Raw genomic sequence first — 12,833 nt, 5'->3', positions numbered from 1 at the left:
AGTTACAGACTGAAAAGTGGGGTAAACAACCGACCCTGAGCCTCTTGAGTGTGTTCTTGCTTTCTGGGAAACAGTGGGGATCAGTGCTGAGAGTAYTGAAGGGTCTGAACTGACCAACTGAGGTGCAGTTTATCAGGTCTTTCCTCTTACAAACCTGGTAATTTTCATTTCTCCCTCTGCACCACTTCGCTGGAAACCTCTATTTAAAAATTCTGCTCAAGAAAATTTCTCTTCTCATTTAAGGAAATCTCCTGCAGGTTCACAGGAAATTGCAACTTGGATTAATTTATTCTTTTGTGTGTGTGGCAAATGCAGCTATTTCTATGCAGCTCTTAAGTGGACTCAGACCCATTCCAGCTTAGTTTGTACCTTTTCTTCCTCATTGCCTGAGGTTTGCCTGGAGCTGTGGGCTGTGAATCACTTCCACCAGAGTTGGAGCTGCCTCCTGCTCCCTCTCCTGGGTCCTTCATGCATTTGCCCCCTGATTCTGCTATCCCAAATGATCTATTTTCAGACCTTTTGGAAGCACCTACTCCATGGGAGCACAGCTCCGTGCACAGACTGGAAAATGTAGTGGTTTAAAAAATAAACCAAAAAATGCCCAACAAAAGTGAGTGTGGAAAAGCCAAGCTTGCAGTCTGCTTKTTTGGAAGGAGTTGGTGACAGCATTGCTGTGGCTTTGCTGCCGCTGGAGGGGGTTTATGTGGGGTGAGCTGRGGTGTTTGGGGCTCCTTCCTTACCCCCAGGCTGTGCCCAGAGGGCTGGTTTTGTTGAAGTTTTTTATTTCCAGTCACTGGGAAGTTGTAGAAGGGAAGGCTCTGCAGAGCCTCAACCTCTGCACATCCCTTCTGAGCCATCCATCCCAACAAAGACTCACCCAGGCAAGGTGTTCAGGGTACCTCCTCTGCTTCAGAGGTATCATCACATCCTCCTCTTCTTCACCTGTCACGTGGGAGGTGAAATCCTGGGCTGCCTTCTTTTCCTGAGGCTTTGTGAATAATACAACACGAGTTTTTCTGTATTTCCAGATTGAAAAGATCATGAGTTCCATCGGAGAAGGCATTGACTTTTCCCAGGAGCAGCACAGGATCTCAGGTAGTGTACCCAGCATGTGTCCGTCTGTCCTGGCTGTGCTCTGCACACAAACGAGGTGCTTCCTCCTGCATGGGGATCTCTTTACCCTGCTTTGGCTCTGGGAGGGACAGGAATGCTGTGGCACGGGAGGAGCAGAGGTTCCCACATGATGCTCGGTGCTGCTGCCAGCAATTTTAACCCAACGCTCTTTGGGAAGATTCATTTTACAGAATGCAGGTGCAGGATTGTCCTCCCGGCTCGTTCTGTGAGGGCAGCAGCTGTGCTGAGTGTGCTGGGTGGTGCCAGTGGTGGGTCAGTGTGTGTCTCGTGGTGACCATGCCCTTTGGACGGGGTTAATCTGCTTCAGGATGGGTGATCTGGGCATTTCTGAATGCATCTGTAGGTATTGATAACCACATACTCACTTAAACTGTGAATTCCCTTCTCTGCCTTTGAAACGTGAGCAAAAGCAGAACTCAAGCTTGCTGGAGAGCTGCCACCACGAGGGATTCTGTCCTTTTAAATCCTTCACCTCCACACTGCTGCAGCAGAACAGCTCTGACTCCGGGTGGGCAGCAGCTCCTCCTGATGAGATGCTAATGCAGCTCCGCACACGCAGCTCACACAGGCTGTGACACAGCTCACCTCATATCCATTTGTCACTCAGGTTTTTGCTGAGGTGAGAAAGAACCCACTGCTCCCAGTGGGAGTTTACCCCAATTCAGGCTCTGCATGCTGGGGTAGGTGGCTCTGCAGAGGAGTTGAAGCTCTGTGTGGGTTTGTGCTCGGGGTCCCTGCTCTGACAGCCCTCCCTGTGCCGGTCCGGGCTCTGATGGATCAATAGCGCCAGGGAAAGGTCTGACATGGAGGGGAGAGGAGGAGCCAGCGYTCCTGCAGACCTGCAGCTGTGCAGGGAGTGCTCGGCAAGATGGACACCCTGCAGCAGGTGGGCACGGGAGCTGCCGTGTCCTGGAGCCGGGGGTTTTCTCTGCTCTGTCACGCTCAGTTTGGGATCCCTCGAGTACAAATCATCTGCTGGGCACATTCCCTGTTTGTCCTTCCTTTCCCTGGAGCAAGCAGGGCTCTCCCACTCCCTTGCTGGGAGCTCCCACACGTTAGGGTTTTCCTCCTCAGGGCTTTGTGGATCTGCTGTAATGCTTCAGGTCATGGTAAATGTGCAGGGAGCTGCAGGGAGCTTCCCAAATGCTCTCTCAGCCTCAAAAAATAGGATATTTAAAGATACTGAGGCTTCTAACTAGTTTGGGGTCTGGAAAGGTGAAACGTCTTGTTGGCAGTTATTGTGTGTGTTTGGAGCTGTTTTTACCAGCAGTTTCTGTGTGCAGCTGCCTCGTGTCTGGGGAAAGCAGCGGGTAWGGGCTGGCAAGGGCTTCTCAGAGCTTGAACAGCCTAGGAACACCATCACTGTAGGGATACCAGCTTCCACCTGCCTTAAAGGAGGCTTTGGAACAGATGTTTGTGTCTCTCTACTCCAAATGTCCCCAAGCAAGTGGTGAGATGTTGGTCTGGTACAGCCCACGAACTGATTTAATCCTCCAGACAGGTGCAAGCTCCACAATAAAGGCCATCACTGAAACAATAACATCTGAAAGCACCTCCTGAGCACTGGCAGGTTCTTCTCTCTGTGCTSTGGGACTTGAGAAGAGCCTTGCAGGAGGCAGTGCACTGCTGTTCTTCTGTCTGTGAGCTTTGGGAATGCCTTCATGGTTCCAGCTCTTGCCCGCTSGTTCCCCCTCTGCCAGCTGCAGGCCTCCTAAAGGCAGGATTCCCAGGATGTGGAGCAYGAGGGGAAGGATGGAGCTGAGAAAGAGGAGTTTGTTTCAGTCAGAAGTTGTGATCAGCATCTTGCCAGGGGGCACAAGTACCGTGATTCTTCTGTTCTTGTGTCATCCTTGTAACACACAAATATCGGGTGYATTTGGGGCGTCTTTATTTTTACCTGCTCTTCTCTTTTTAAAGGAAATCACTCCATTCCCTCCCTCTAAACACTTGTCCCTCTTCATTTTCTCATGACCTGAAGGGGTTTTGTAAACAGAAAACCTCCACTTGGTGTCAATGTAGGTTTCCCTTTTAAAAGCAGAAATGCATTTGCAAATGCATGCAAGGCTGAATACAGTAAATAATTTTAAAAATTAAATTCGGGAACTCRGGGGAAGGAGCTGCTGTGGTTTCATTGCCCGTGCCAATACCCCAACAGCTCTCTGGAATGCTGTGGTAGGCAGCAAGCACTTCCTCACCTCTCTGTTGATAAATTAATTCTGASCCAGCCACAAATCACTTGGATCTGTCAAAGCAGACCTGTGACATCATTTTTTAAAACCCCCAAGCCGCGTTGTCCATCATCGAGTAAATATTGAGGAGTCAGTGATTTCCACGGGAGAGTTACGGAGCCGCTGCCTCCCTCTCGGCGGGTGGGAGCGCCGGGAGGGGGGAGAGGATGAGGAGGAGAAGGGAGGGACAGCGTGGAGCGTGGGGCTCGCCGGCTGAGCTCAGACAAAGCCGCCGCCGCAGCCGCCGGCGGAGCGGAGCACAGGGACCGGCGGGGACGAGGATGGAGGGGAGGATGGAGAGCGGGCGAGCGGGAGCTCCGGGCACACAGTCCGGGCTGAGCTGGTGCCCCRCAGCACGGGCTGGCTCAGGGGACGGAGGCAGAAGCCTTTTGTGATCTCGGCATTGCCGCGTGTGCTGGAAGGACCGGCCGGCGCTCCCAAATACCCGGCACGGGAGAAACCCCCTGGAGCAGACAGCAGGAATTACCCCAGGGATCTGCAGAGGACACGGCGAGCTCTGTGTGTGCAGCCATTGCAGCAGAGCTGGGAGGGATGGCTGCAAGGTACCAAACTGCTTCAGCTGACCTGAAGGTTCAAAGGAAGCAAACGGGGCTCTCCAGATCGTCCTTTTCTTCACAGACGTGCCAGGGAGCCTGAAAATCTGCCTGTCTTGCATAGTAAATTCCCCGATGAAAAGGACATCTCTGAACTTTTTTTTGGTCATACTTAAGGTCTTGAGCTTTCCCAGAGGAGAGTAACAAGTCGCTGGACTCATCCCAGGGGGTGTGGGAAGGGAGGGCTCATCTGCAGGGCTCCTGTAGGTGTTGGGAGGAATCTCCTTTATCAGAGGCTGAGGGGAGGTGCCAGGGCATGGCTCGGACTTGAGCTGCTGCAGGAAGAAGAGAGGGTGTGCTTGCATTTGCCTTTTTTTTCCTTTTGCYGTGGCTTGGAAGCAGGGAACAGAAATGCCTCCTTCCTGCAGAGCTGCTCCCCGGCTGAGCGAGGGGCTCCGTGCRGCGGCTGCGCTCGGCCGAAGAAAATGAAGGAAGGGCAAATCCAGGTGTGCGCCCAACACCTGGCRGGACCAGCAGTGTTGGGTGAGAACCGTCCCAGCTCTGCTGCCACAGGGTGCAGCGGTGGGGCTGGGCTGCCTGTGGCCAGCCTGCTGGAATGCCAAGAGCTCCAGGCAGCGTGCTGCAATGCCAGGCGGCAGGATCGCTGGTAGAATGACAGAGCCAGAGCTCCCGGACATGTGCCTGGAAACCTCCTAACACGGTCGCGGCGAGACGGAGCCCCTGCCSTGGTTTGCCTGTCTCAGGACTGCTGGGGAGGAAGAGCATGAGCCCTTCCTCTCTGCTGCTGCAGTCTGTGCTTCCTTTGTCTTGYGTGTCTTCCCGCGGACAGCCGCTCTGCCTGGGCTCCTGCTGCTTTCCCGAGCGTCCGCCGTGTCCGAGCTGCCTCGGCTGCATGAAGCTCTTTCTGTCAGGCTGCTCCGTGCTCTCCCCTGAGCTGGGGCTGCATCCAGAGGTGTGCGGACGAGAGGACTGGCMCGGCTCCGCTCCTGTCCCTCGCACCTGCCGCTGCCTGGGAATGCCTCGGGTGGAAGTTTGCCGCTCTCCTCCCGCCCCCTTCCGCTGAGCCGAGGAGTGGATCCGCATCCCCGTGGGGTTGGGCTTCATGTGCTTGCCTGGCGAGGAACTCGCGAGCCCTGACAGCAGTGCCTGTGATCTCAGCGCCCCAGCAGCGCCTCTGAAGCTTTGCCCGGGCGAGGAGTTTCTTTTCTGAGTGTGAACTGTTGTACAGATTTGCGCCCGGAGCCCGCGGAGGCACTGCGAGCTTGTTGTCCATGCTCTGTGCACACAAGAGGAATTGTCTGCCCGCTGATTTGTTGTACTCTGAGCATAATTTTTTGAGTTTCTTTATGGTAATGACTATGATGTGGCAATGCCATCTGTCCTCCTCAGAGTGCCGCTGCTACCGCCTGAACGGTTTCTCCCTGTTCAAGCGGCTGCCGATTCCTCTCTCGTCAGGTTCGCGGATGCTGGAGCAGAGCGTCGGGGAGTGGCTGGAGTCCATCGGCCTGCAGCAGTACGAGAGCAAGCTGCTCCTGAACGGCTTCGACGATGTCCGCTTCCTGGTGAGTGCCCAGCCTCTAAGGAATGGGTTGGCCAAAGCTCCCCGTGTTAGCCCATGTGGGCACCGGGCAGAGCCGGGTTCTGCCGCCTGGCACGACAATCTTGGGAGGTGTAGAAGTTTGGACAGAAGGAATAGATGAAGGTTATGTTGAGTCTTTGCATTTAATTCTGGTGTTATTGGCTTTTTGTTATGATTTTGATAGGAAATTTTATTTGATCTGCCCCCTAAATCTTTGCTATCCAATTTACTCCAGAAATGGGAACTGAAATTTGCTGGTATTTTGACAGAAGCCCTGAGCACTCTGTGCTCTGGGCTGTGAAGGAGGCAGCAGACCTCTTGTTGGAACTGTAGTTGCTGAGAGCATGCAGGCAGTATGTTAATGAGCTGTACCTAATTGCATTGACACTGTTGGCTCTGAAACCTAATGATGACGACATGGTAATGCTCAGTGTTGAGGGGTTTTAGTAACCAGTGTCTAGAACTTAAAGCTGCATGGTGTAAAAATCCAAGAATTTGTGTGGAGTGATGAACTGCAAAGAAGGAAAATCTTGGTGCTGCAGAAGTGTTCTCCCTGCATGGTTTAAAGAAATGCCTTTGAACTTGGACTCCAAGTTTGGCAAATAACAAAAAATGGATGTAAACCTTTGGAAAAATCATTTTGGCTAATGCAGCATCCTGTCTTGGAATGGGAGCAGGGACATCTCTGGTGCTGGGGACAGTGCTGAGAGGTGACACCAGGAGGATGTGASCTGGGTGAGGGGCTTTGGGAACACACAGTGCCCTTCATTGGTGGGGAGGGTAGAAAGGGCAGCTGGACAGAGACAGAGGCAAGGAAAGGGCATGGGTAGAGGCTTAAGGAAAAACACACCTGAGCAGMAACTGTTGGGCTACTTAAAGGCAGGGTGTAATTATACTTTAAAAAATGACCTGGCAGAAGGATAAATGTTGTGGGATCTATCCAGCTGTACCTCCAGTCTCTACWGCAAGCAGCCAGGCTATTTGCCTTCCCTTCCCCTGGCAGGGTCAACATTCCCCTCCAGAGCTGGTGTTTGCTGTGGTTTGCACCCCGTGTCCCACCTGGCCAGTCCCAAACCCCAGTGCATTCTTGGCCAGGGATGTGTGAGGGCTCAGCATCCCTGTGTGTGCTGGGGCCATCTGGAGATGGTACAACAAATTTAAATGAAATAACCCCATCAATCCTCTTGGGATCCCCTGCTGATGGATCTGTGATCATTGTGGGGTCGGTGGCTGCTCTCACCCAGCAGCTGCAGATAAAATACCTTTCCCTTTGCTGGTCAGGGTGATGGACCTCACTCAGCCCAGAGCTCCAGTATCAAAGGTTCCTGTGTGTGTCCCTCTGTGTGGTGGTGTTTGGTACATGGTCRGATTTCTTTTCTTCATGGCTGGACATTTTCCTTCCCTGTCCAGTGCTGGCTGCTCCCAGTGCAGGCATCAGCTGCTGCTTGATTCAGGGAGGGGATTCATTTGCTCATTCCTCTCAAATTTAAAAGGTCAAGTAGTTTCTCAAAGATTTCCTGCAAACCCCAGCTGATTTCCATTTTGCTGCTTATCACTTTTCTGAGGGAGTTGACCCTGGCACCCGTGCCAACCCTGGCTTTAAATCCATTCATCCCAGCCCTGAGAACTCCAAGCTAATACATCAGCCCAGTAGGAAAGTTGAATTATTTAGAATCTTTTCCTCTGTGGTGTTCCTCACTTTAGCTTCTGGTGTCGGTGAAGCAAACCTTCAGATACATCACAAGTGAGGAACAAGTAGTTAATTTGGTTCTAGTGGAGTTTTTGATGTTCTTGGATGAATTATTAAAACTGCTGTGAGCACTGAAGCTGGGCAGAACAGGGGTTCAGGACGCCGAGCTCTGCCCATTCCTTTTCTTTGCACAATCATTGCTTTATTGACTGCCCCTTCCAGTCACAACAGAGAATATTCCAAACTAAGTGCATTACTTTCCTGGAGTTAAACAGTTTATATGAAAGGATTAGTCCCTCTTAGGGCCTCACTGTGTTCAACATTTCAAGGTCCAAAGAACGCYGGGAAATGGTTTGCAAATCTCCAGGTGGGTTATGAGGTTAATTAAGTTTTAGTAGCCCAGACTAAGAAATTGGAGTCCTTTGATATGATTTCTGTGCAGAGTTTTGCTTTGCTTCTCTCCCTGCTCAGAGAGCTGTGGGCTTTCCGGCATGCCAGGATGATCCTTTTGCTCCAGGGTCCCCAGGTTCCTTTTTGGGGGCGAACCAGGAGCAAAGTGTTCATTGTGCAGCGATGGTGCGGCTGCAGAGCAGGGCAGTGTCCTAAAAGAGCCCTTTAATGACTGAGGATTGCAACTCAGAGGAGGGTGAAGAGCGATCCAACAAGGAGAATTTCTTGTCCCTGCAGCAGGGATGGCTCAGAGCTGGAGTGTGCAGGCACCGGAGTGTTTGGTGCTGTTCTTCACTGGAGAAACAGAGCTTTAAAGTGCCCTGTCTGCCCCGGGGGTGTTGCAGGGGTGTAAGAGACACAGACTGGGTKTGCTGGGCTTTCTGGTGCTCTGGTGGCCTGTACTGTGATCAGGTCTGGTTTCAGGAATTCTTGATTCCCTGGTTGTTTTCAGCTGGCTCCTGTGTTAATTTGCGCCCCGTGTCACAAGAGCCTTTRCCCCCAGGTAGGGAGATGATTCACRAGCACACCRTGTGTAAAGGGAGYTGGAAAAGCGCTCKGTAAATATATTTGGCTTCTTAATTAGATGTTAATATAGGAAGGCAGAAACATGTGTTGTTTCCAAAAATAATAATTCTGTTATTTTCAGAACTCCAGGAACTGCGGATTAGGGGATTAGCTGTGCTCCGGCCACGTGCTGGCCATCTCACTGGACAGGCTGTGCCTCGAGTGGGCAGCAGGGAGGGGGTGAGGGTCYTGCTCCTTTTGGGGTCTGCTGACCAACAGCTGAGAGGGACTCAGGGGACCAGGTGACAGTGGGAGCCACGTGTGTGTCACAGGCTGTGCTGTGAGAGGGGAAGGCACACTGGAGCGTCCTCTCTGCTCCGGGGAGCTCARCTCTGCATCTGGGACAAAGTTGATCATGATCAAGTGTTGGCTTCACTCAGGGGTGGGTATCACTGGCACAAGTCAGTGGCATTATTGAGACGTGGATGTGACGTGACATTGGAGCGCCCTCACCCATGTGCRTGTTCCTGGGAAGGGACCAAGGTCTGCACAGACCTTGGATTGTGTAATCTTTTGGCTTGGGTGAGGGAAGAAAGGGGTGATAAAAGATGGATTTAGGTAGCTTCATTTTCTAAAACACTGAGTTCTCTTTCCACATTTGCATGTTGGGCCACATCTCTGTGTCTGCAGGAATTCTGTACTCCCTACAAGTTGCCTACAGTAGCTACACTGTGTTATGACAAGGCAGGGAAGAGGCTTTCCCTGTTATTCTGCCACTCCTGAGCACGAACCCCCTGTCCAAGACAGCAGCTTCTTTCCCTCASCCCCTGCCCTGCCCCTGAGTGACCTTCATGGCCAACACCACTGCCATGGGCAGTCAGRCTGGGACACTCAGCTGCTGCTTTTCATATGGAGCTGGAATTGGGCAGCAGCCTGTGCAGGCAGCTGGGATTAGGAACAGCTCAAGTGGAGATAGCACTTCCAATTCTCCTCCTCTGCTCCGCAGCCCGCTGGGATTCCTTCATCAGAGGGGAAAGTTTATTTGTGCGGTGGGCGAACACAAGTGAGGCAAAGCTGCTGGCAGTGGCTGTGCAGCCCTTGACTTAGCAAAAATACAGCTCTGCAAGTAGGATAAAACCCTCAGCAGCGCTGCCTGCCAAATGTGAGCAGCTCCAGTGAAGCAGGAATGCCYACCCCACCAGCCAGGAGGAGCAGCGCTGCTGCCTCCCGCGTGGAGGAACGCGGCCCCGTAGCGTGCGCAGAGTTCCGTGAACCCCATTGCCTCATCCCTCACYGGAGGAGGGAAATGAAAGGTCAGATCAGAAAACTGCAGCAGTGAGTGAGAAGTGTCATCCAGAAAAGTGCACAATAAATGGACTTAATTGTCCTTGGCGGGTAATGAGTCAGGGAGCCGGGGGAGCAGGAAAAATGTCACAGGAATATGGACCAAGAGGGATTTTGCTGCTCYTGGAGCTTGGCCCCATCATGTCTGCTGTGGTCACCAGTGCATCAGCTGTAGATGCTCCCTTTGGGAAATGCACTGGAAATTTATTTTGGGATGCCCAGTACAGTCCTTGCAGCAAAGATGGATTAACCCAGGGAACCAGCAGGCTGGACACTGCCCATCTGGAGAAGTGCAAGTAATGAGCAGGAATCGCAATAATTAATGGTGGAATTCCTTCACAGAAGTGGGGAAGGAAATGCCATTACCTGTTCCCTCACACGGTGTTTTGTGATCCCACAGATCCCATAAATGTATCCGAGATGCTTGCAAAAGCTTTCCCCTTCCCCCGAGGAGGGGATCTTGCTGCTGCCCCAACAGCTTCCTCTGGGCTGACATCTGAGAAGGGCAAACCCCRCGTGCTCTGGCAGTTGTACCAGTGTTCTGGAGCTGAACTTTTTATTCAGTTCAAAGATATTTTGATTCACAAATGAGCAGGTAAAAAGAGAACATAAACCATTTTTTATGGCTTTTATTTTATTGTTCAAGCCTGGATTCCCATGGAGTGTGTGGAAAGCAGCTAATGCTGATTCAATGAGACAGCGTCAGAAAGGCAAATCTGTTCTCTGCATGTAGTGCCCTGGGCTCCTCTGGGGGATTTTATTTAYTTTTTTATAATTGGGGAGAAGTGGTAGAAAAATGATGGTGGTGGAAGTACAGGGTGTCCACAAATAATTTAGAATAGTGACATTAATTTGATTAAATGCAATTCAGGGCCATGTTAGACTAGCCTGCGGTGGTGTTTGCTAATAGAACAGCCTTTCCTTCCTTTTCTCCTCTGTGTGTGTGCAGGCAAAACCAGGATAAACGTGGAGCTGAGGCCTGGGCTCAGGTTGGCTCACTTTGGCTGGGTGTGTGAGCTGAGCCTGGCATCTCTTGTGCCTGCCTGGAACGAGGACAGCCCTGATCCACATCTGAGCCCTGAACAGAGCCAGGTGTCCTTTGCAGATCCTGGGATTTGGGTGTGGGCTGACACCTTCACTATCCTCATTCTCACTTGATACCTGCCCTCCTGCAGCCCCAGCATCTCCTGTGTTCTCAGTCGCTCAGCCCTGGCTGATGCAGTTCYGAACAGCCCAGCTTGGCGCACAGCTGCTGGTCCCCTGGGCAGCAGCCAGGCTTTGGACATGCTCTGGGAATGTATCTGCCCCAGAGCTTTTTTCTATTTTCATATAGAACTTGTCATTTTACAGTAGCCATTYGGGGAAAACTGCACTGACATATTCCAATAGCGGTTTGCACCCAGGAATGGTCTGTGAGGAACAGGGACCTGCCAGAGACCCCTGACAGGGTTTTACTGTGTCTGTTCTTGTTCAAACACAGCCAGAACGTGCCCTGACCACAGCTGGGTGAGGGATTTTAGTGCAGGTTCAGGTGAGCCCTGTGTAGCTCGTGCCTGGGCTGTGTTAGGCTGGAACTGGAGCGAGCTCTCCTCAGCTGGGCAGAAGCTCTGGGTGGCTGGTTCTGGATTTGGTCACTGCTGCCAGCCCCAGGAAAACGTGCCAGAGTCCCCAGACTGATTGTGCAGTACTGGACAAGCCCTAAGAGTGGGGTTGGACCCTGGGATGAGGGTCTCTGCCAAACCCCTGAGTGGGAATCGCTTCATTCAATTAAATGGATTTTGTTTGCCATCTCCCCAGTGGGTTCTGGCTGATCCTTGGGAAGTTCCCAAGGACTGTGCTGTATCCAGCATGGTAGGGGTGTTTGGGTTTTCTCTAGGAGGGAATGGTGAGAGCAGAGGAGTTCAGGGATCTGGGGTTGAAGGAAGTTTGAGGATCTTGGGAAATGCAGCAGAGCTGCACCAAAGTTCTCCGGATAATAGGAACGGACTCCACGGGGAGCAGCGAGGTTGGGAGTGGATTTTGAGGAGCAAAGTGGGTGGACCAGARCTGGCAATTTAGAGGATACTTACATTTGATTCATTAGTAGCTCCAGGCCCCATAAACATTAAAAAAAGCCATTAAAGTTGCAGTTCATTTTTTTTCTCTCAATAAAATTGCCTGAGTTTGACAACCATGACCGATCCCCTCCGTTGCCATTGTCACGCTGCCAGTCTGCATGGGGAAGAAAATTAAACAAAAATGAAGTGGCTGTGTGCTAATCTGAGATTTATTTTGTAGGGTTTTGTGTATGAGCCCCTTTCCCAGTCGATGCTCTGTGAAGAGCTGGGGCTTTGTCATCGTGCCCGTGGCCAAACAGATCCTTTCCCCTGGTTTCACTCAAATACCCCAGACTGCAGATTTTGTGAAGGAAAGGCACCAAACCCTGCAGATCACGAGGCMAATTTTAAACACAGATTTGTATGACTGAATAGGGTCCCCTTGCTCTGGGATCTGCATGTGCAGGGCCCAGCTGTGGGGTGCTTGCTCTGGCTCTGTGGTGAGCTGGACACGTCTCCATCTCCCACATCCAGGCTGCCAAAAGCAGAGTGATAGCAGTGACAGCAGAATCCTCAACAAGATGCAAATTGTCTCGAAGGCAGTGAGGGGAAAAAGGAAAAGAGCTTTGTATGCACTTTGTATGCACAGAGAGCCTTCAGCTGTCTCTCTGCTTGGGGTGTCTGTGGGAGCCTTTGGAGTATGGCAAAGCTGTGTTTGGGTTTTGCATCTGTTGCTGTTGGTAGCAGACACGTCCTGGTCCCTGTCCTGGTCCCTGTCCTGCCCATCACTGCCCGTGCAGGGTGTGCTCAGAGCAGCACTGGCATCGGGGTCCATCCGCTGCCGGCCCGGCCACGCGTCCTGCACAGAACACTTGGTGCCTCGGGCCCTTCCTTAGCTGGAACGAGAGCGTGGACAGACGCCAGGCTCTGGGGARGAAGCAGCATCTGAAAATTGGGTAGTTAAGTGCCTGCAGAGTGTCCTGCTGGAGGAGGAATCTGGCAGATTTYGGCAGCGCTGCCTTCGGCACGGTCGCTTTGGGGTCACCTCGGTAGCGGGAGGGGACGCTCCTTCTGCCAGGTAACCTCTGACTGTGCTTTTTTCCTTTAATGAGAAACCTGGAKCCTCGCAGGCTGTTTAACTACAGTGCAAGCAGTGAGGCGTGACCAAAGGCAGCCCTTTTTCCAAGATCTCGTGTCTCTGCCGGCGGCTCGGCTGCACCGGCTTCCCACAGGGCTCGCAGTGAGGACATGGGTCAGTGGCAGATCCCTGCCCTCCCTCAGGGCCGCGTGGAG

At 52.2% G+C, this 12,833-nt stretch overlaps 2 protein-coding genes across 5 annotated transcripts in view; one reads left to right on the top strand and one right to left on the bottom strand.

The window, feature by feature from the left end:
* Positions 1-12,833, bottom strand: part of ILRUN (inflammation and lipid regulator with UBA-like and NBR1-like domains) — a 166,909-nt gene that overhangs the window by 114,583 nt on the left and 39,493 nt on the right. The gene's annotated exons all lie outside the window — the stretch shown is intronic.
* The window catches only part of ANKS1A (ankyrin repeat and sterile alpha motif domain containing 1A), a 74,898-nt gene that overhangs the window by 49,846 nt on the left and 12,219 nt on the right, over positions 1-12,833 (top strand). For all 4 annotated transcript variants that reach the window (XM_057381439.1, XM_057381440.1, XM_057381441.1 and 1 more), the window contains 2 exons: positions 1,029-1,095; positions 5,393-5,499. In XM_057381439.1, the coding sequence (XP_057237422.1) occupies positions 1,029-1,095; positions 5,393-5,499 (174 nt within the window). The remainder of the gene's footprint in view (positions 1-1,028; positions 1,096-5,392; positions 5,500-12,833) is intronic.

The sequence above is a fragment of the Malurus melanocephalus genome, unplaced genomic scaffold, assembly GCF_030028575.1.
Source record: "Malurus melanocephalus ecotype Western Australia unplaced genomic scaffold, MMel_1.1 scaffold_511, whole genome shotgun sequence".
Classification (NCBI taxonomy): Eukaryota; Metazoa; Chordata; class Aves; order Passeriformes; family Maluridae; genus Malurus; species Malurus melanocephalus.
The sequence above is the reverse complement of the archived record's forward strand: the minus strand, read 5'-3'. Positions and strand labels throughout refer to the sequence as shown.